At 34.1% G+C, this 21,021-nt stretch overlaps 2 protein-coding genes and 1 long non-coding RNA gene across 4 annotated transcripts; 1 reads left to right on the top strand and 2 right to left on the bottom strand.

Annotated features, from left to right (window-relative positions):
- Positions 1 to 4,085: 4,085 nt before the first annotated feature.
- AGO3 (Argonaute 3) lies at positions 4,086 to 7,676 on the top strand. The gene is made up of 2 exons (XM_073960273.1): positions 4,086 to 7,247; positions 7,441 to 7,676. The coding sequence occupies exon 1, from the start codon at positions 4,254 to 4,256 to the stop codon at positions 7,047 to 7,049; it is 2,796 nt and encodes a 931-aa protein (XP_073816374.1). The 5' UTR covers positions 4,086 to 4,253; the 3' UTR covers positions 7,050 to 7,247; positions 7,441 to 7,676.
- A 2,059-nt stretch (positions 7,677 to 9,735) lies between these two features.
- On the bottom strand, positions 9,736 to 10,355 carry LOC141391104 (uncharacterized). Its single transcript, XR_012409560.1, has 3 exons — positions 10,179 to 10,355; positions 9,926 to 10,113; positions 9,736 to 9,865 (listed from the first exon to the last, which is right to left on the bottom strand). It is a non-coding gene; the product is annotated as an uncharacterized lncRNA (long non-coding RNA).
- Positions 10,356 to 15,065: 4,710 nt separating this feature from the next.
- Positions 15,066 to 16,200, bottom strand: CHOp24 (transmembrane p24 trafficking protein CHOp24). 2 transcript variants are annotated; one of them, XM_073964022.1, is made up of 4 exons: positions 16,083 to 16,200; positions 15,877 to 16,020; positions 15,468 to 15,802; positions 15,066 to 15,394 (listed from the first exon to the last, which is right to left on the bottom strand). In XM_073964022.1, the coding sequence occupies exons 2-4, from the start codon at positions 16,010 to 16,012 to the stop codon at positions 15,245 to 15,247; spliced, it is 621 nt and encodes a 206-aa protein (XP_073820123.1). In that variant the 5' UTR covers positions 16,013 to 16,020; positions 16,083 to 16,200; the 3' UTR covers positions 15,066 to 15,244. The 2 variants fall into 2 exon arrangements, with proteins under 2 accessions (XP_073820123.1, XP_073820122.1); XM_073964021.1 differs by having other exon boundaries at positions 15,877 to 16,032; positions 16,083 to 16,187.
- Between the last annotated feature and the right edge of the window lie 4,821 nt (positions 16,201 to 21,021).

The raw sequence follows: 21,021 nt of genomic DNA, 5'->3' as shown, positions 1-21,021 counted from the left end.
GCAATAAAAATGACCTACGACAGTTCTGAATGCTTTATATTTACATTGTCATTCAAATTTGTTCTATTTTGGAGGATTTTCAAAATGTATTTATGTTTTTCCTAAGAAAAGTTTTGGAACGACCCTGTTATTCAATATTTTCTTTGAAAATTAATTTTCAATACCAACAATGTTGTTCTTGTAAATTTGTTAGTTGTTGTAATTCATGCACATACCTTCTATAAATTTACCTTGGATAAACCTAAATAAAAGACGTTCCATAGTTTATGTGGCACGGTAACATGTTAAATTCACTGTGTGTTTCGGGTGAAATTAATAAGGTATTTACATTTACGAAATCCACTCGATTTCAACTGTCAATTACATTGCTTAAACGTCAAATGAAATCCAATGGATTACATATGGGCTTTCATTTGACGTATACACAAAGGAATTGAAAGTTAAAATCCACTCTATTTTGTAAATGTAAACTTACTGTAACAGAAAATATTTTAAAACTAATGCTTTGTTTACATTCGCCATCGTATCGTGATTTCCTAGGTCCCGGTCCACACTAGCGTGAATTTCATTAGAAAATTTCATGAAATTAGGTGTTCTTAAATCGAATTTCCCACTACAGCAATTTTATGATTTTACTTTACTATGGAGGTCGATGTAGAGACGCATAATTTCATGAATTTTTTTCAATGAAATTACTCTAGTGTGGACCGGGACTAGGCGTTTCGTGATTTCCCGCGAAATCAACCAAAATTTACCATGATTTTGCATGAAAAATGAAATCATCTCACTTCGTGATTTCAGCGAAATCACAGTACTAATGATATACAACTCTGTTCTTGCATAAAAAAGTACCAAAAGTTACAACACTTTTCACGTATGACAATAAATAAGGTAAATGGTGAATTGCGACAACAAAAAACTTTAATATAAAAATTTGTAAACAAAATGAATAAAATTAAGTTACGTTGTTACAATGCTGATTTTTCATTGTGTTTCTGTACTTTTTGATGAGAAATGAGCGAAATGTCAAAAAATGTTTCCTATGCAAATTTGTTCGAACAGTGCGGGAATGGAAAATGACAGAAATTGCAAACGAGGTATTAACCGGATTTATTAAACCCACTGGGTTTCAAATGTCATAGCGCGTCAAAAAAAATCCTCGTAAAGCAAGTTAATACGACAAAAGCTCTAATGCAAACGCCGTGTAATAGTACGTTTATATATTTAGCAAACCCACTGGGTTTCAACTGTCAATTCCATTGCTTAGTCGATGGTCAGACTAGAAAGGTTTCTTGAAACCAATTTCGGTAAAGCTTCTTTTCAAGTTTCGTTAGTGTCCACACTCGTTAACGTGAAATTTAAGATTTTTGCGTGTCCTCTTTATTTTACCATTCGTGTTTGTTGTGTTTCTCATACCAATAAAAGCAAAAAAAGACACAAATAAACCAAAAAAACAACATAAAATAATTAACATTAATAATTAAATTAATATTAATAGTTAAATTTTCACTATTTCATTAATTAAATGTTTTTATTAAATCTTTTTATGTTTGTTTTGTTGTTAACGTTTGCTTGAGAAAATAAAAATGAAAGAAAATGGAAGAAATAATCTTGCAACGAAAAACAAGAAGAGGCAACATAACAAACACAGAAAACCATGTACATGGGTTTCACTACTTCATACCCCTCGCCTATAAACTTGACGTCGCCATGTTGAAATCGTGCTAGTCTGACCATCGACTTAGTCCCGGTCCACACTAGAGTGATTTCATTAAAAAAATTGCATGAAATTATGCGTCTCTAGATCGACCTCCATGGTAGAGTAAAAACGTAAAATTGCTGTAGTGGGGAATTCGATTTAAGAACACCTAATTTCATGAAATTTTTAATGAAATTCACGCTGTGTGGACCGGGACTTACGTTTCAAATAAATCCCCATAAGGAAGGTTAACCCATGGTAGAATGATAAAAGGTTGTCGCATCTGTCAAATTTAGGAAAATACAGCCCTGTATGTCTGTACGGGAGCGTGTCAAATACAAAACAACAATAGTACATGACATTTCATAATATAAATAAAATACATATATTTGTTTACCATTACTTTTTGTGTTTCGAAAAAAAAAAACATTGGACATTTCAACAAATATTCGTACTCTGACTGGTAAGGCGCTAAAAAACACTTTTGACAGCACCGAATTTAAACAATCCCACATTATAGATGCTATGGGACAACGATTCTTGAAACATACACCACAATAACAACAAAATCTAATGGAACAAAGAAATTACAACAAATGCGTTCCTGGATCAAAGGATCAACCCCAGGAACAACAAATGTTGCGCCATTGAAACACACAGGATTGAGTGAGGATTTTATTTCTTCAGAAGCAGCAATAATCAACAGTGAAAACAGAATTCTCAATATATGAAAATTGGGTCGCAACCAACATCTCTACTACAACAACAGCAACAATTATCCGTGATTAATATTGCATGGAATCAAAAAACTTATATGTATGTGGTGTTCCCTGAAAGATTCCAAAGTCTGTTGTTGTTGTAACAATGTTATTATATGTTTGTAAGTTCCTATCCTGCATAAACTGGCTCTGGGTCAATCTCCAGTTCAAGGAATGTGGCTGTTTCGATGGAATCTACTAGTCATTTGAGCATACGTTTTGCGCGGTGTCATCGATCCATGCACTATAGGAATTCAGACGGCTGGACCATACCGAGCGTAGTCGAGCCAAAACTACTCTGGTTTGTCGTGCAGCTGACGCTCCTCGGCTGAGATAGATGTACACATATTTGGATCCAACGCTTAGATTTCTTCGCAATAATGATCGATTTTAACAGCCGTAGCCCTTAAGGTGCTTTCCTTCCTTGCCGATTTTCAACAAGCAAACATTCACCAAATTTGTTGTGGGAATCGGCATTGCTCAATAGGACTTTTTTCTTTAAGATTTCTTGCTGATCTTGATAAATATCCATAGCGCCACCAATGGTCAACAGTAATTTGTAATGTAATTTGTCGATTGTGTTTGACGACCGCAGAAAATTTAATTTTTAAACAAACATTTTTTTAATTTAAAAATGGAAATTAAATTTAAACTGACATTTTTACATACATACAAATGTAAATAAACACACATACATATAAGCATTCAGTGTCAATTTCTTTTTGACAATGAACGTACTTCAAATTTAAAATTTGAAAAAAAATTTAAACAGCTGTTAGCATGAAACTACCTTTCTTGTTGTACCATGGGTTAACCCTGCAAAAGGCTATAATATAAACATGGGTTAAACAGGAACAAATGCATTTTCCAAAAACATGCAAGGTTACACTACAAGCAAGGTTACACTACAGCTTTTTGCCGGGTTAACCCACTTCATGAGGATTTATTTGCTTACTAGGCGTTTACACCAAACAGTTTGTCTTCAAATACAACTCTGATTTACTAACACATATATACATTTGTCTTTTGTCTACCAGCTGTAAATCATTTTTTCACAGACAGTCGGATTAACAAATATTTGACATTTTCGTAAAAAAGAAGAGATATAATAATTGAAATGTGTTGAAAACAAAAGAACATGAACACTTTGTTTACAAATTTTTATATTAAAGTTTTTTGTTGTTGAAATTCACCATTTACCTTGTTTATTGTCATACGTGAAAAGTGTTGTAACTTTTGGTACTTTTTTATGCAAAAACAGAGTTGTATATCAATAGTACTGTGATTTCGATGAAATCACGAAGTGAGTTGATTTCATTTTTTCATGCAAAATCATGGTAAATTTTGGTTGATTTCGTGGGAAATCACGAAACGCCTAGGAAATCACGAAACGATGGCGAATGTAAACCAAGCATTAGTTTTTAAATATTTTCTGTTATAGTAAGTTTACATTTAAATAACCGAGTGGATTTTAACTTTCAATTCCTTTGTGTATACGTCAAATGAAAGCTCATCTGTAATCCATTGGATTTCATTTGACGTTTAAGCAATGCAATTGACAGTTGAAATCGAGTGGATTTCGTAAGTGTAAACCAAGCAATACCTTATCAATTTCACCCAAAACACACAGTGAATTTAACATGTTACCGTGCCACATAAACTATGGAACGTCTTTTATTTAGGTTGATCAGATTACTGTAAATGCAAAGTAGCCATAGTGCATTAGAATTTAAATAGAAAAAATTTGCGGGCAGCGATCTTCTTTGCGGATCAATTTCATAGAAAATTTGTGAAAAATGTCTTCTAAGGGACGCGGTAGCTTTCTAAGCCTGTTGGAACAAACAACTCTATCAACAGAATCGTCCAGTGATGCATTATCGGGCAAATCAAACAAAGACAGTGGCTTAGGATCCAATTCTCCCGTTTCTTTGGGAGAATATCGTCGCTTGGGCCGAGGAAAATTGATGACCGAATTGGCGTCAACGTGTTCGAATTTGTCTTTAAGCGGCCGTGGTCGTAGTAAATTCCTTGAAGATACACAATCATTAACGGGATCTTTAAGTGTTGCTGGTGGAGGAGGTGGTAGTAGTAGTGGTGGTGAGGGCAGCACTGGTGGTAGTGGTAGAGGACGTGCATTGCTATTTCAAAAATTACAACAATTTGAGACTACTGGCATTACAACAACATCTGAAGAGGCTGAACAACCTGAAATTCAAAGTCATATCACCACAACCACAGCTACATCGGAAGACAAAGAAAGTGCTTCTGCAACTGCCAGAGAACAAGATGGATCAATATTTTTCAAAAGCGTTAAGACAATACATGGCAACAAGGGTCATCCCGTTAGATTGGCTTGTAATTATATACGACTACAATCAGATCCGGACAAAGGCGTATTTGTGTATGAGGTACGTTTTACACCCAATGTGGATTCAACTAACTTGCGCATGAAATATTTGAATGAACATCGTGACAAATTTGGAGGTGTTAAGACGTTTGATGGTGTCACACTCTATTTGCCAATTTTATTGCCAAATAAATTGACCACATACGTTTCCAAGAGTGTGGCAGATAATTCTGAAATTGAAATACGTGTTATGTTCAAGCGTAAGGAAACCCTTAAGAATTGTATTCACTTGTATAATGTGCTCTTTGATAGAGTTATGAAAACTTTGCATTATGTACGCTTTGATAGAAAGCAATTTGATCCGACCTCGCCAAAGATTATACCGCAGCAGAAACTGGAAGTTTGGCCTGGTTATGTGACGGCTGTAGACGAGTATGAGGGAGGCCTTATGTTGTGTTGCGATGTCTCACACAGATTGTTATGCCAAAAGACAGTACTAGCTATGATGGTTGACATCCATAAAAGTAATCCATCCGGTTTCCAAGAGGCTGTTAAAAAGTCGTTATTGGGTAGTGTGGTAATAACGCGCTACAATAATCGCACCTATCGTATTGATGACATTTGTTTTGATAAGAATCCCAAGTCCACATTTCCCACAAAGGATGGTAATATCTCTTACTATGATTACTATGTGAAACATCACAATATCCACATTAAGGACAAGGAACAACCGTTGCTGCTCAGCATTAAGAAACAGCGCCAAGCCAACAGTGATCAAAGTGAGGATATTGTTTTTTGTTTGGTACCTGAAATTTGCTTCCTAACGGGACTACGTGAAGAGATGCGTTCCGATTTTAAATTGATGCGCGAAATAGCCACCTTTACACGCATATCACCCAATCAACGTCTACAGGCATTGGAAAAGTTCTACACCAATATAAATAATTCCCCCGAGGCCAAGCAGATACTTAAAGATTGGGGTCTTTCGCTAATACAATCCTACGAAAATGTTAATGGTCGCCTCTTTGAAGAAGAAAAAATCTATTTTAAGCACAAGACATTTGGCGCTGGACCTAGTGCGGATTTTTCCAAATATGCAACTAACAATGAACTTCTGGATATTGTCAACATAAGCAATTGGGTTATATTGCATTGTAAAAATGACAGCAAAGTGGTTCAGTCTTTCCTAGATCATGTGGAAAAGTGCACAAGAGCATTTGGTATGAAGGTTCTAAAGCCAAAGATTGTTATTTTAAGTAGTGATCGTGTGGATGCCTTTGTCAATGCCCTAAGAGACAACATTAAAAAGGAAACTCAAATTGTTGTCTGTATTTCACCAACAAATCGTGAAGATCGTTATTCAGCCATTAAGAAAATCTGCTGTGCCGAAATTCCCGTTCCTTCACAAGTGATTAATGCTCGCACTTTAAGCAATGATGCCAAAAATCGTTCAATTGTTCAAAAAATTATACTCCAAATGAATTGTAAACTGGGTGGTTCATTGTGGTCAGTTAAAATTCCCTTCCGCAATGTAATGATTTGTGGTATTGATTCATATCATGATGCTGCCCAAAAAGGGAATTCGGTGGCTGCATTTGTGGCGTCACTGAATGAAACATACTCAAAATGGTACAGCAAAGCTGTTATTCAAACGAAGAGAGAAGAAATCGTAACTGGCCTTTGTTCTTCATTCGTCTCGGCGCTCTCAGCATATTACAAGGAGAATAGTGTGTATCCCGATAATGTTATAATCTATCGTGATGGTGTGGGTGATGGCCAGTTAGCTTTGTGTGAAAATCATGAAATACCTCAATTTGAACAAGCCAGCATGAAACTTCTTAAGCATCCCATTAAAATCACCTTCATTGTAACCCAAAAGCGTATCAATACCCGCTACTTCACAGTTAATGGCGGCGGTGCAAATATACAAAATCCCACACCAGGCACAGTTGTGGACACAAGTATTACACGAGCCAATTACTATGATTTCTTTTTGGTGTCACAGTCAGTGCGTCAAGGTACAGTTTCTCCCACACATTATGTGGTACTACGCGATGATGCTGTCTACAGTCCAGATATTTTACAACGCCTCAGCTATAAGCTATGTTTCATGTACTATAATTGGCCTGGAACTATACGTATACCAGCTTGTTGTCAATATGCTCACAAAATGGCCTACTTGGTTGGACAAAATATTCGTCGGGCTCCCGCTGAAGAATTATCAAATAAATTATTCTATCTATAAGTTGTTGAAAGGAAATTCAAAAGACTGATGAAATATTTTGAGTTTAATTTTTTTTCACTAATTGAATTGTTTTTCTTTTGTGTTTAATTTTTCTTCTTTTTTATTAATGACTTTCTTGTGTACTTTTTTAATTATCTAACTATAGGTGTGTTCGTTTACTCAACATTTTGTACAAGTTCAGTAGCTTCTTGTAATCGGCTAAAGGCCTGCGTACATAAGCTGCTCTGCCTGATTGCCTTGCTTTCCTGCTTCATTTTTGACATAATAAAAATAAAAGAATAAAAAGAATAAAGAAGGCCGAGGAAATTTCGAACTGGGTTGCCCTTTTCTTTTTTATTCTTTTATCAGAAGTAAGCAAGGTAAGCAGACAAGGCAGCTTATGTACGCAGGCCTTAAGGTCTTTTGCATTGTACTGTAGAGTAAACGAACAAAATCCAGTAACAATTTGTAAAAATTTTGAGTAAACGAACACACATTATATATAATATGAAATTCAGTACAAAATCGTATATTTATAAAATATATGATCATAGTTGCCCTAAGCTTGCATTACTTAATGTTAATCCTATGTAATGAATTGAATTTGATAAAAAATAAAACCAAATACTTGTTTTGTTTAACTTTAAATTTAGATGTTTTATTATATTTATTAAAAAAATGAATAAATATATTGCAATAAGATAAAATCTCAGATAGATGTTGTAAAGTGAGTTTGGAAGACTTCGTATATGCGACGTTTTATGTGGCTCACAACAAATGTGTCTGCTCATGGTGTATCTCTTTAGAGACTTTTGGAATCAATCGTCCAGTAGATTTCAGTTGGACCAAGGATTAAAGGCTTATTCATGTTTAAAACATATTTAGGTTTATCCTGAACAAAAATTCCGCCGTTTCAAATTAAGGGAAAAAGTCATGGTAGAACAAGAAAAGGTAGCAGCAATCAGCTGACTGAACTGGGTTGTAGTGTTAGTGACAAATTCCATACGACATTTATTTCTATGTTCGATGTATATTAGGGATATATATTTTTGAAGAACAAATTTATTCATTAGAAAAAAACTATTTCCCATAAAGACTCCTTCATACCATTGACATGTAACCTCCTCCAGGTCCGAACGACATGCCTCACACTAAAACACCGCTTATAGAGGCGGTACCATGGTACAATAATACAGGTAAAAGCAAGTCCCAGCTGATTAGATTGACACGTAATACTAGTGTCAAAAACAATATGAAGTTTAATACATGTTGTTCTTTTCGTTAATTGTCAATTAATATTTATGTTTTTTACTTTCTGATAAACAAACATAAAACACATATTTTTGAAGTTATAGACTTCACGGCTAACTTCGAATAAATAGATCAGCAAATGGTGTAAGAGAACAAAAGGCCGTTTAAAATGGTGTGCCAGGAATTTGCGGATACAGGTCAGTGCTATATTTATTCATGGTAAAGTGGGTATTTATGCATGTAAAAATATCTCATTGCAGACAAGGATCTGATTGAAAACATTATGAATGGAATCTCAATATATTGGATGCACTGTGAATTATACGGAATAAGATAAGTTCAGAGTATGGTTAGCCTTTTATTACGAAACCTCAGCCGTGTAATTTTGGCTAACTATGGCGAAGCAGATTTGTTCTAAATATCCCTAGCAGGGAGGTATCAAACAGCAGTTTTTGGTATTTGCATGTCAAATGGCATTATAAGAGATTTCGTTGGACCATATTTTGTATCGGAAGACAACATGGGATTTGCGAGACCTACCCGTTATTTACGTTTAAGTCCCAATAATGTTGAGGGATGATCTTTAATGTGGGACGAAGCAGTATGTAAAGCTTCCGTGTTTTATGGCACAAGAATGCACAATCTCTTCTGTGACAATTGCCATTCGCATGTAGCGACTGCATTAAATTGTATGCGCTACAAAGATTCCTGTTGTAAAGTTTCATGGTAAAGTTGGCCGCATGGATATTCTTCTGTGTCAGATATGTTAGTGTTGTGGGCTTCATCAAAACGTGGTTGCCCTTTCTTATTGTTGTACGCTATTGGGAGTGTAGTTTTAATATTTGTTATATTGAGAGAGCATACAAATGACAGACTTCCTAATGCATTTTTAGATCGGAGTTTGGCTGCTTCTTGTATTATAAACATAATTTTTTTATTTTGAATGTTTTAATAGATGTTTACGCGAATTTTCCTAATATTAAGTTTCAATATTAGTCAATGTATATTGTTTTAATGCAAATGTATATAATAGTTAATTTTAATAAAATGCATAAACATAAATTTGATTATTGATTAAATTGTAATCGATATTTGAGTCATTCTATAAATGATATTTTTAACGGTAAAAAAGTATAATTAGCAATGCGTTTTAAACTTCTTTTGCGACTGCATCTTGTTAATAGAACTGCAACATTTATTCAGACTCAATTTATATTGTTTCATGGCTGCAATAGCAATTTTATTCTGATGTTCACGTTAAATGCGTATAATAAAAATGTGATACCTTACAACATTGTCAATAATGCACAAATTCTGGTTTGAAAACATATGTATTTAGCAATGTATACTTTAATAAAAATTGAAACGTGTACGTTGCTCTATCCAATTGAGTCGGAATATTTCAAATATGACTTAAGGTCCCACATATGTATGCTTCGTCCGATCTCATATTTAGCTGCGATGTTGTCATAAAAGATTTCCGAAATGTTTAATTTGGACGGTGTACTCCATTTGTTTCTTTGCCAACCAAACTCATCTCATAGCGGAAATCTTTGTCTTTCAATTCATAATGGACCTGATAGATGCTATAGTTAGAAAAAGATTAATTTTAAGCATTTGTTATAATGCAAACATTTTACACACACATTCTGCCAGAGTTCTGTACTAAATCGGTGGTGGACATTCCAGTATAATTCAATTTCTCAATTTCTGTCTTAGCTTGTTGTTTTGCTACTGGCACATGCTAAGGAAGAGGTATCAGAACAGCAGTCTCGTCTCAGGTGTTGCTGTGGTTGGCATCACGAAAGCAATCCTATGTGGTTGTTGTTTTTAGCTACACAAAACGTCAAGCAATGGATTAAACAGACCATAACCCACGTTCAGAAAATCTAAACTTACTATAATGCACGTTGACACTCTCCTTTCGTTACCACTTTTTATCCTTACACCTGTAGGGATGAAAATAGTGAACCAAGTTTGCATCTAGGAACTTCAGCCAACAATTTTTGGGATAATGTCCAAACACACTGATATTTTTAACCATATGGAGCCAAAGAGATAGAGCTGTTCGCTTATCCTGACAATAACATCGGCTACATTTCATATTATTGCAGGTATGCAGTTTTCTCTTAATGATACCGCCATACTGTCTTTTCTAGCGGTGTTAATGTTAGTACATTTTATCCTGTGCCATGGAATTGGCGTTTCCTAAGCATATAATATCTTAGGATTAGGTTGATTTAAAAACTTTTCAAGGTCCCATCTGAAATAAACTATGAATTATTTTATTCTGGATATTTAGATGCATTAATACTTACTACTGTCAACATTTTTACGGAGCATACCACGCAGAAACGTTATTGATTTTAATTGAATTAGTTTTTATTCATTTTTTTAATTTACAATTATGAAACTTCAAAACATATGTATGTATTTATATTTCATATTTTGTTTACATTTTTGAAAAATTAGATTGACACTAGTATTACGTACAACAACAAATTTCTATGTGGTTGTTGTATCGATTGTTGTACAACAACACTTGCATTTACCTGTAATAATTGTACCATGAGGCGGTACAATATTTGTTAATATGTGTGGTATTTTGTTAGACTTGAAAAGAATAAAGCCCTAATAAACATGTTTTTTTGTTTTCAAAAGCAAACGATTGAAACACCTTCTCTTTTTTCAATGAATTACCAGCGACCAGAAACATTTTTTGAAGTATCCTACTTTCTGCGAAAAATTATGCATTTAGTGGACTGATATGGAAACATTCAAATTGAAAATCTAACGAGTTTTCATTCATGCTTTTCAAAATATTCAATCAAATCTGAAAAATTATTAGTTTTTTAAATTCCAATAATTTATAGACATTTCCTTGTTTTGTTTACATGTACGTTGACACTAAGGTTCACAAACAAAAACAAATTTCAATGTGGTTGTTGTTGAGTTGTATTTGTTGTAGTATTTACTTTACGAGGGTTGGCGTTTTTTGTTTGGGATGACGACTTCTATTTTGTTTTTCAAAATAGTCAGGCTTAATCCTATAGTCGTTGTTTTAATATTTTATTAAAACAACTTTAATTTATTAGTGGGAAAAAATTTGGCGATGTTTACCAAGGGGTAAGGCAGGGAATACTATAGTTTCAGATCTCGCCACAGATCTTCATCAGTTCCCTTATTTCTTATTTTTCAACAGAGAGAGAATTTCTTTGGCACTATCAAACTCTAGCAACTTCACTTGCAAACAAAACCAAATCTTTCCCACTGCTATGCGTTCGTCGATTCTCGACGAAAAAACACATAAAGGGTACTTTACACGATATGTTTTTTACATATGACTTGTCACTTCTCCCATACAAAATATATATTCAAAGTGACAGCTCATATGTAAAAAACATATAGTGTAAAGTACCCATAACTAATTTGTTGGTATTGCATACTACAGCAATAAACAACATTTTGACGGTGCCCGGTCTCACAATTAGGAGGGTTGGCGTTTTTTGTTTGAGATGAGGACTTCTATTTTGTTTTTCAAAATAGTCAGGCTTAATCCCATAGCACGGTGCTCTTGAAACAATTTTAAATGGAAGGTGCTTACACCTTGGAAGTTTTTGCGGATTCTGAAACTACAATGTTCATAGATGAGAAAAATCAAAAAACTAAAAAAATCGCCGGAGCGCTTTTTAAATAAATCGCGATTTAAGTTGAGATTTTTAGGGGTTGTTTAGGTTTTCACGATTTTGCTTAGAAACCGCGAGTCCTATCAAAATGGGACTAAAGAAAATGTTGTAGCTATGAAAATTCCCTACAAGATCGACCTTAATGGAATTTTCGTAGTTTTTACCATTTTTGAGATATAGAAGTTCAAATTGGGACAATGCACTGACTGTATCGCCCCTTATAAAATAATGTCAAGAAGGGCGCGCCTTAACTAACTTTTGATGAAAACCGCTTACACAGGGAAAGTTTTTGTGAATTCTGAAACAGCAGTATTCATAGATGAGAAAAATCCAAAAACAAGAAAAAATCGCTGTAGGGATTTTTAAATAAATCGCGGTCAAAATTCACATTTTTAGGTGTTTTTTAGGTTTTCACGATTTTGCTTGGAAACCTCAAGTCCAATCGAAATGGAGCTAAAGAAAATGTTGTAGCTGTGAAAATTCTCTAGAGGATTGATGTTTATCATTTGTTCGTAGCCTGTACCATTTTTGAGATAAAGAAGGTCAGTTTACATTTTTAGGTTTTTTTGTTAGGGTTTCGCGATTTTGCTTGAATACGTTGAGTCTTATCAATACGGGACCTGAGAAAATCTTAAAGCTGTGAAAATTCTCTACAAGACTGGCTAAAGTAACTTATCCTAAGTTGTAACATTTTTTTAGATATATAAGTTTATGTTGGGAATTTGCAGTCATTCATTGTTTTATAAGGGGGCGATACAGAATTGAATTGACCCAATTTGAACTTCTATATCTCAACAACGGTACAACCGACGAGAATACCATGAAGGCCAATCTTGTAGAGAATTTTCATAGCTACAACATTTTCTTCAGTCCCATTTTGATAGGACTTGCGGTTTCTAAGGAAAATCGTGAAAACCTAAACAACCCCTAAAAATGTTAACTGAAATCGCGATTTATTTAAGAAGCGCTCCGGCGATTTTTTTTGTTTTTTGATTTTTCTCATCAATAAACATTGTAGTTTCAGAATCTGCAAAAACTTCCGAGGTGTAAGCACCTTCCATTTAAAATTGTTTCAAGAGCACCGTGATAGTCGTTGTTTTAATATTTTATTAAAACAACTTTAATTTATTTGGATTTGTTTGCAAGTGAAGTTGCTAGAGTTTAGGTAGTGCCAAAGAAATTCTCGATCAGAGTGTTTCTTTGCGCACGTATCTATTTGAGCTAGCAATTGACACTTGGGTATAAAAAGTTTCTTGTTGAAAAACAAGAAATAAGGGAACTGATGAAAATCTGTGGCGAGATCTGAAACTATAGTATTCCCTGCCTTACCCCTTGGTAAACATCGCCAAATTTTTTCCCACTAATAAATTAAAGTTGTTTTAATAAAATATTAAAACAACGACTATGGGATTAAGCCAGACTATTTTGAAAAACAAAGTATTTACTTTACATTGTATTTGTTCTACCATGGGAAAAAGTAAAAAAACTTACTGGGAATTTTCGTTCAGAATAACCCCAAATATGTATGCCTCAATGTGTTATGACTTAAGCTGATTTCCAAAATGTAATAAAAATGAGTTTATTGTTAGCTCAACAATCACCCGAATTATAGTTGGAGTAGTAGTCGGCTTGCAAATTTTGTAGACGTCGTAGTCGTTTTTTTATTTAATGAAAAATGATATACTAGGAAATGTTTGTATTTTACAGCATCTTAGGGGAAAGTCATGATTTTTACAAGGGCACGGTGCAGCGAGGATACAGTCCATTTTGCTTCCACAGCAAACGTCTAGGATGCACTCCATTTTCGATCCACGGCGCGTCTTTTGATTAAATACATTCTTAGGAAAGTGTTTTTAATCAGTTAAAGTATGCAATAAATAATATCACACAAGCCATTAATAATATCACAGAATAAATAAAATTCATTTATTATTTGTGTAAAAAGAGTATTAAGAACTTTATTATTTTAACACAAATTGTAATAATAATATCCATTAAATTCAATCGCTATTGTGTTCACTTCCTCTGCTCTCGGTCATCATGTTCCGCTCATCCGAAATGTTTTTTATATTTTTTACTTATCCACCAGTTCAGCTTTCGGCAAGGACTCCATATCCAATCCATTCATTCTACTCTCGTGGATTACCCTTGAAAAGTTCGCATCTTTTAATTAACTTAACTGTTTGTATATCTTAATTTATACAAGATAAAAATATATTTTCTTATTAAAATTTATGCCAAGACGAACAAAAGTTGGCTTTGCACTACAAGGAACTGAACACACATTTTGTAGGAGATAAATTTCAATTACGCTCCCAGAAGAAATTTTTGATAGGGTCTAAGCAGTAGGAAATTGATATTGGATGCATACTACACCACAGAAATAACTTTTACTGAAGAGAGATTATCCACACTTCTCATCTAGAAGCAATCAGCAACAGTTCAGAAATCAATATTTTGAGATGTTTGCAGATTTTTCCTTTTTTCGCTCATGAAGCGATTCTAAACTGGGGCGGCGTTGGATATACAGCCCGATCATGAATGTAAACTCCCCGTGAGTTTTGTCTTTCTGCCGTTGCAACTTAAAGGAGAAAGTAAAACAACTCACGAAGAGTTGGTATTCATGATTAGGCTGATAAATAGTCCGCCACCCCAATAGGTTTCCCTTATTTTTGCCCCAGGAAATTCAAGCTATCGCTTTTAGGACTTTATATCTGGAGCACAATTTCCCAATTGTAAAGGTTGTGTCTGATGAAAAAGTAAAGGGATTGTCCATTTTGGGATTATGAGCAGTGGAATATATCAGCATCCAACTACAATGTCAAGCTCTTAGACATGATACAAATATTGGCGTAATCAGCATAACGACACCTAGCCGTGGAAAACATTTCAAAATGTTCAGAGTGCAGTCAGTACATTAATCTTATGCCATATTTTATTGATAACAGGTGGTCTGTTCCAGTACTGCAAGAATCTACTAATTTTTACTATTTTTTCCGATAACATAAAGGAACAAATGTTATCGTAGTAAAAAATAGTAGCTTCTTACAGGTTCTGGAACAGAGCAAGTGAATTTTAATAAAACTTCATGAAAAAAAACTTAATTTATAAAATTGGTTTTAATATATTTTTTACTAAATGAAAAAACACAATGGAGTCGGTACTGTTGTTTGAATTACATATCTTATAGATTTCGAATGAGAGAAAGAAATGTAATGGTGGCCGTGGAATTAAAAAAGAACTTAATATAATGAACTAATTTGCTTTGTTGGCTTGTTTCTATACAACACGTTTTACTTCGAAGAAACGTTTCAAATAATACACTTGACCAACTGTCATTAGGACCAAAACTAAAGCTTCAAATGTTGACCATAAAACGACACGTGAATTTGTGCTTTCATTGATGGAGCGATGGATTTTGTCACGAACCTGTAGATGGTTAAAATAAATATTATAAATTATCATCCAAACAAATTTACTGCACTTCACGTTTGTTACTCACATGCATGTACTCTTGTTCATGTTTAACACTGGTGAGGGTGCCGGAGAGCTCGCGAATCATATCCTCTAATTTGGTGTGACCAACCTCATCTTCGCCAGGCGCTCCAGGAGCGCGATGTGGTGAATCACCAACATCAATGGAGAACATCACCATTTTAGGTGTCATGCTGCTCTTGGAGTTATCAAAGCATACCGTATAAACACCCGTTGTGACAGCGGCAAATGTCAATCTGCTTGATGATTCCTTGACGCTTTGATGCATTATGCTGTTATCAGGGCCAGTCACTTTAATATCGATATCCAGGAAACCACCATCAATAACTTCAAATGTTACACCTAGTAAATGTACCGAATTAGATTGTGGTTTGCAAAATACCGAATTCTAAATAATCTTTGCCTCCGCTACTTACTAAATTTAGTTCCAGCTTCAATTTTCTCGAAAAAGCATTCTTCATTATGGGCATCGACATTGACAACAAAAGCCTGTGTACTGTATAGCATTTGCATAAGAGCAAATATTGTTACTAACAGCGATAATTTCCTCATTGTCTATCCTGTTCTTAAAACTATTTTAAAGTTTATTAATTGTATAAAATATTTTATAGAGTTTTTTTACTTTTCCCGTCCAAGTATTAGCTCAGCCACGTATATTGTCACTTTTAATAAATGTTGCCAACTACCCAAAACAAGCAATTAGGAAATGTCATCTTGTGAATTCTTCGTTAGGTAGGTTCACATGTATTGATATGTTTTAAGTGAGATTTATCGTTAGATTCAAGGTACTACAGTAATTTCACTGTAATTTTGACAAGAAATTATGCGTCTCTAGATCGAGTTCCATAGTCGAAGGTCACACTAGAGTGGTTTCATTGAAACTTTTAGGTATTTATAGATCGAGTTCCCCACTACAGCAACTTTATGATATCACTTTACTGTGAAACTCGACCTAGGAACCCTTGTTTTCATGAAATTGTTTCAATGAAACTCTCTAGTGTGACCTTCGACATAGTAGAGTATAATCATAAAAACGCTGTAGTGGAGAATTCGAGCTAATGCTAGGTTTACATTTACGAAATCCACTCGATTTCAACTGTCAATTCCATTGCTCAAACGTCAAATGAAATCTCATCTTAAATCCATTGGATTTCATTTGACGTTTAAACAATGGAATTGACAGTTGAAATCGAGTGGATTTCGTAAACGTAAACCAAGCATAAGAATGCCTAATTTCACGATTTTGTTTAATAAAATTCACACTAGTGTGAACCGGGACGTAGAAGTGACAATCAATAGCTTTGTTCCTTTACTTTTTTAATGGTAAGGGTGGTAAAAGAGAAAAGTGTCAAAATTGCTCTCTCATGAACATTTTTACCAGAAAAGTAAAGGAACAGAAAAATTGTAGATCTGGCAGCAAAGTCAAAAAGAAACATAAAAAATCAACTTTCATCTTTTATTTCACTGTTTTTAATTTAGTTTTATCAGCGTTCGACTTTTTCTTCTGTTTTGCGTCCATTTTCTTTTTCATTGTGAAATAATCGTCAAACAAAAGTCGAAAAATCAGTTCTGCCATTTTTTACCTGCAGAAATTTTGCTGGTAGCCTGTGGTAGAAGAGAAAGCCATTTTCGCTCTCTCTCCACTCTCACTCTCTTAAAAATTGCTTCCAGTTTTGCCACTTTTCGGGGTTAAGGAACGCTTTGCAGGTTAAAAATGGTAACAAATGGTAAAAATGATAACCTCAGGTAAGTAAAGGAACACACCTAATATTCTTACTTTTTTGTAAATTTAGTTTTCAAAATGTAATAGGGTGGTCTACTCATGAAAATTGATACTTCGAAATTTTTTACCATAAAATACTGTTTTCCATCCTAAACGTGTAATAAAAATTACCCACGAGAGTTCTGAATGCGTTATATTTACAATTTGATTCAAATTTGTTCTATATTAGATTTTCAAAATGTATTTATCTTTTCATGAAAAAAATTTTGGAACGACCCTATTATTCAATATTATGTGTGTTCGTTTACTCAAAATTTTTACAAATTGTTACTGGATGTTGTTCGTTTACTCTACAGTAAACGAACATTTAACATTTCGTGAAGCAGGTGATTTAAAAAATGTTGAATATAAGATGTTATTTATTGCAACTCGGATTTTACACTTAAAATATGTGACATCCGATATTTTTCCAAATTGAGCACTTTGTTAAAGCTATTATTAAGGAGTGTCTTATTTTATTTTTAGTACACATAGTTCTTAACTAACTATTTTGTTTTGTAAAATTTTAGCTGCAACAAACTGCAACATTTTAATTTATTACTATTATTATTAATATAATTTTTTATGTAAAAATGCTGAAATTAGAGCGGTACCTTTCTACGGGGGCCATATCCATGCATGTACTCTGCCGAAAATTCTCCGTCGGAATATTTTATACCACCAACGAAGACTAAATGTCAACTTTCAGCTATATCGGTTGGATAATATGGCTAAAACCTCCAAAATTACCGAAATCGGTGGTACCGGTCTATGGGGGCTATATGAAAACATGTTCCTATACCGAAAATGTTTATAGGAGTGTATGCATGACCCCCACGGAGACTAAATACCAAATCGTAGCCGTTTCGGTTGGATAATGTGGTAGAAATCTTTAAAATACCGAAAATCGATAGGTACCATTCTACGGTAAAAATACAAATTTACCAAATATATTAATAAATGAAGTAAAATTGTCAATTTATTGCTGTTAATATCGAATTTATGGATAAACATACAATAAAACATACACTTTTACTTTTGGCGCGCTAAATCGGTACTTTTTTCCACTGTGCGGCTGTCTGTGAAAAAATGATGGACAGCTGAGAGACAAACGACAAATGTATGCATGTGTTAGTAAATCAGAGTTGTAATTGAAGACAAACTGTCTGGTGTAAACGCCTAGATATGTACATTTTTACACAACTGAAACAATTTAATGCCAAGTTTACACTTACGCTCCAAAATACAATGGATTTCACGAAATCCTGAAATACACCCCGGTGTTTATACTTATTTTTTGTTGATTTCAAACATATCACAATTATCAAGGTAGATGCATATGCGGAGCTGATCGAACATGAATTTTCAAAACAAGCTGTTGTAAATTGAATTAGTCATCAAAAAATACGCCAGTATATAACTTTACTGCTTTATTTCGAAAATTATGGTAAAACTATCTATATCTCGATATAATTGTGTATAATACTAACAAATGAAAAATTAAAAAAAAAGAAAATGATTTTATCATTGAGACATCATAATAATAAATTTTGATAGATAAAAGTTGTGTTCAGAACCTGTAAAATATTACTACTTCCAGTAGTTTTCCCGTTTAGTGGTACAAATGCGTTCCCGTACTCTGAAATCTAGCAAAGATTTGTACATCTCTTTAAACGAAAATAGCCCTAGATAACAAACACCCCCTTCTCCTGTTTTCTGCTACACAAATTTGGCATAGTAGAATCTAGCAGCATGTTTATTGGCATCTGAATATGAAAGCTGATACGTTGATTTTGACATTTCTGCTGGAGTTTTTGCAATTTCCGTAATTTTTCTGTTCCCGTATTTTTTAAGAAATTTGTATGGGAAAGCATATTTTTCTAGCATTACCATTAAAAAAGTATGGGAACACAATGGAAAATATCATTGTAACAAAATAACTTAATATTTGTTCACATTGTTTACACATTTTGATAATAAAATTTTTTGTTGCAGCAATTGACCATCTACCTGGTTTATTGTGATACGTGAAAAGTGTTGCAACTTTTGGTACTTTTTTAGACAAAAACTGGGTTGTATATCATGAGTACCGTGATTTCGATGTTGATTTCGCTGAAATCACGAAATGAAATGATTTCATTTTTGTATGCGAAATCATGATAAATTTTGCTTGATTCCGCGCGAAATCACGAAACGCCTTCGAAATCACGAAACGACGCCGAATGTAAACCAAGCATAAGGGATGTTTACATAAGCCATCAATGTCATATGACCTGAAATTTTCCATCGTTATACAGTCGCTAATGAGTGCAACATTGGCGATTTTCCTTACGCCATTTACTTTTTGCGTCCACACCACAAAAAATGCTGTGAAATTACGTCTGCACATTGTCTGTGTGGGCAGATATGAAATGTTTTTATTTCGTTTCATATGACATTGATAGCTAGTTTAAACACACCTTTAACAATATGGTATAATGTAAAAATAAGTAATATATATAAGTCCTTATTTACATTAGGCAATTTTCCTTGTGGTAATTGTCCGTTCGAAGGAGAGAGAGGTGAGGCGTATGGTAACCCTTTACCTCTCTACACCCTCTCTCTAGAGCTGGCAAACCATCGATATTCCCAACATTAGATATTTTCGATATAATGTTTTAAAATATCGATTGCTATCGATATTATCGTTAAGCTGTCATCACCATTAATTTGGAAATGAAAATGGCGGAAATGTCAATGATTTTCTTGAAATTTTGCACAAGTAGTTCACAAAAATGTGAGGCAGAATAAACAATTGCTTTTATTTTATTAAAAATATAAAAAATACATTTTACTTTACCGAAAAATGTGTACGTGTGACTACGAGCTTACTTTCTCACACACACATAACCGAAAGTAGCGAAATTTCTATTTATTTCAATGAATTTCAGGTTAGGGGTTGTTATTCCGATAATATCGATAGGTAAAACTATCTATCGATATTGAATTTTTAAATAACAATCGATATTATCGATAGTGCCATCGATTTTTTGCCAGCTCTACCTCTCTCACCAACAAACTGACAATTGAATGTGTGTGAATGTGTATCATACATTAGCTCTGTTCCTTTACGTGCAAGAATCTTCAATATTTACCACTTTTTAGCCGGAAAGTGTTCCTTTACTTCTGACAGTTACAACAGTTTACAACATTTACTACTTTTGCGGGTTTTACCATTTTCAAAAGTAAAGGAACAGACCAATTAATTGATTAAAAGAGGTGCATACGGGACAAGGGAGACTTCTCTGATATCAATGAGAGCACCCCGACTCATATTAAAATATGAATACATGAGGAAGTAAAATACGAAACATGCATTAAGCTCAATGATATGGGACCTAGTTTATCGCCGAGTCCGAACGGCGTGTCCTAAGACACCACTTGTAGAGAAGTTTTACCTGGCTGAAATACTCAGAAATGTCGCCAACATTACTGAGGGGTATTTTGCCAAATTTGAAAATTTTGATGTTTTCCAGGCCGGGGAATCGAACCCACGACCTTCAGCGTGCAAGGCGGGTGTGCATACCATTACATCACGTTATGTCCGTTACCTTCTTTAATAATGATACTTGCATTTGAGGGCGAAACCTATAGCTCTGCGTGTTGCGTGTGCGTTCAAAAATACAAAAACAAAATACATGTATATCAAATGTATTTCAAATGTATTTTGTTTTTGTATTTTTGAACGCACACGCAACACGCAGAGCTATAGGTTTCGCCCTGATAAAGTGTTTCCACACTGCTTGATCACAATTTGGCT

This window comes from Musca autumnalis, unplaced genomic scaffold (genome assembly GCF_047663935.1).
Source record: "Musca autumnalis isolate F117 unplaced genomic scaffold, ASM4766393v1 scaffold_1, whole genome shotgun sequence".
Classification (NCBI taxonomy): Eukaryota; Metazoa; Arthropoda; class Insecta; order Diptera; family Muscidae; genus Musca; species Musca autumnalis.
Note: the sequence above shows the minus strand (reverse complement) of the source record. Positions and strands in the feature narration are given on the sequence as shown.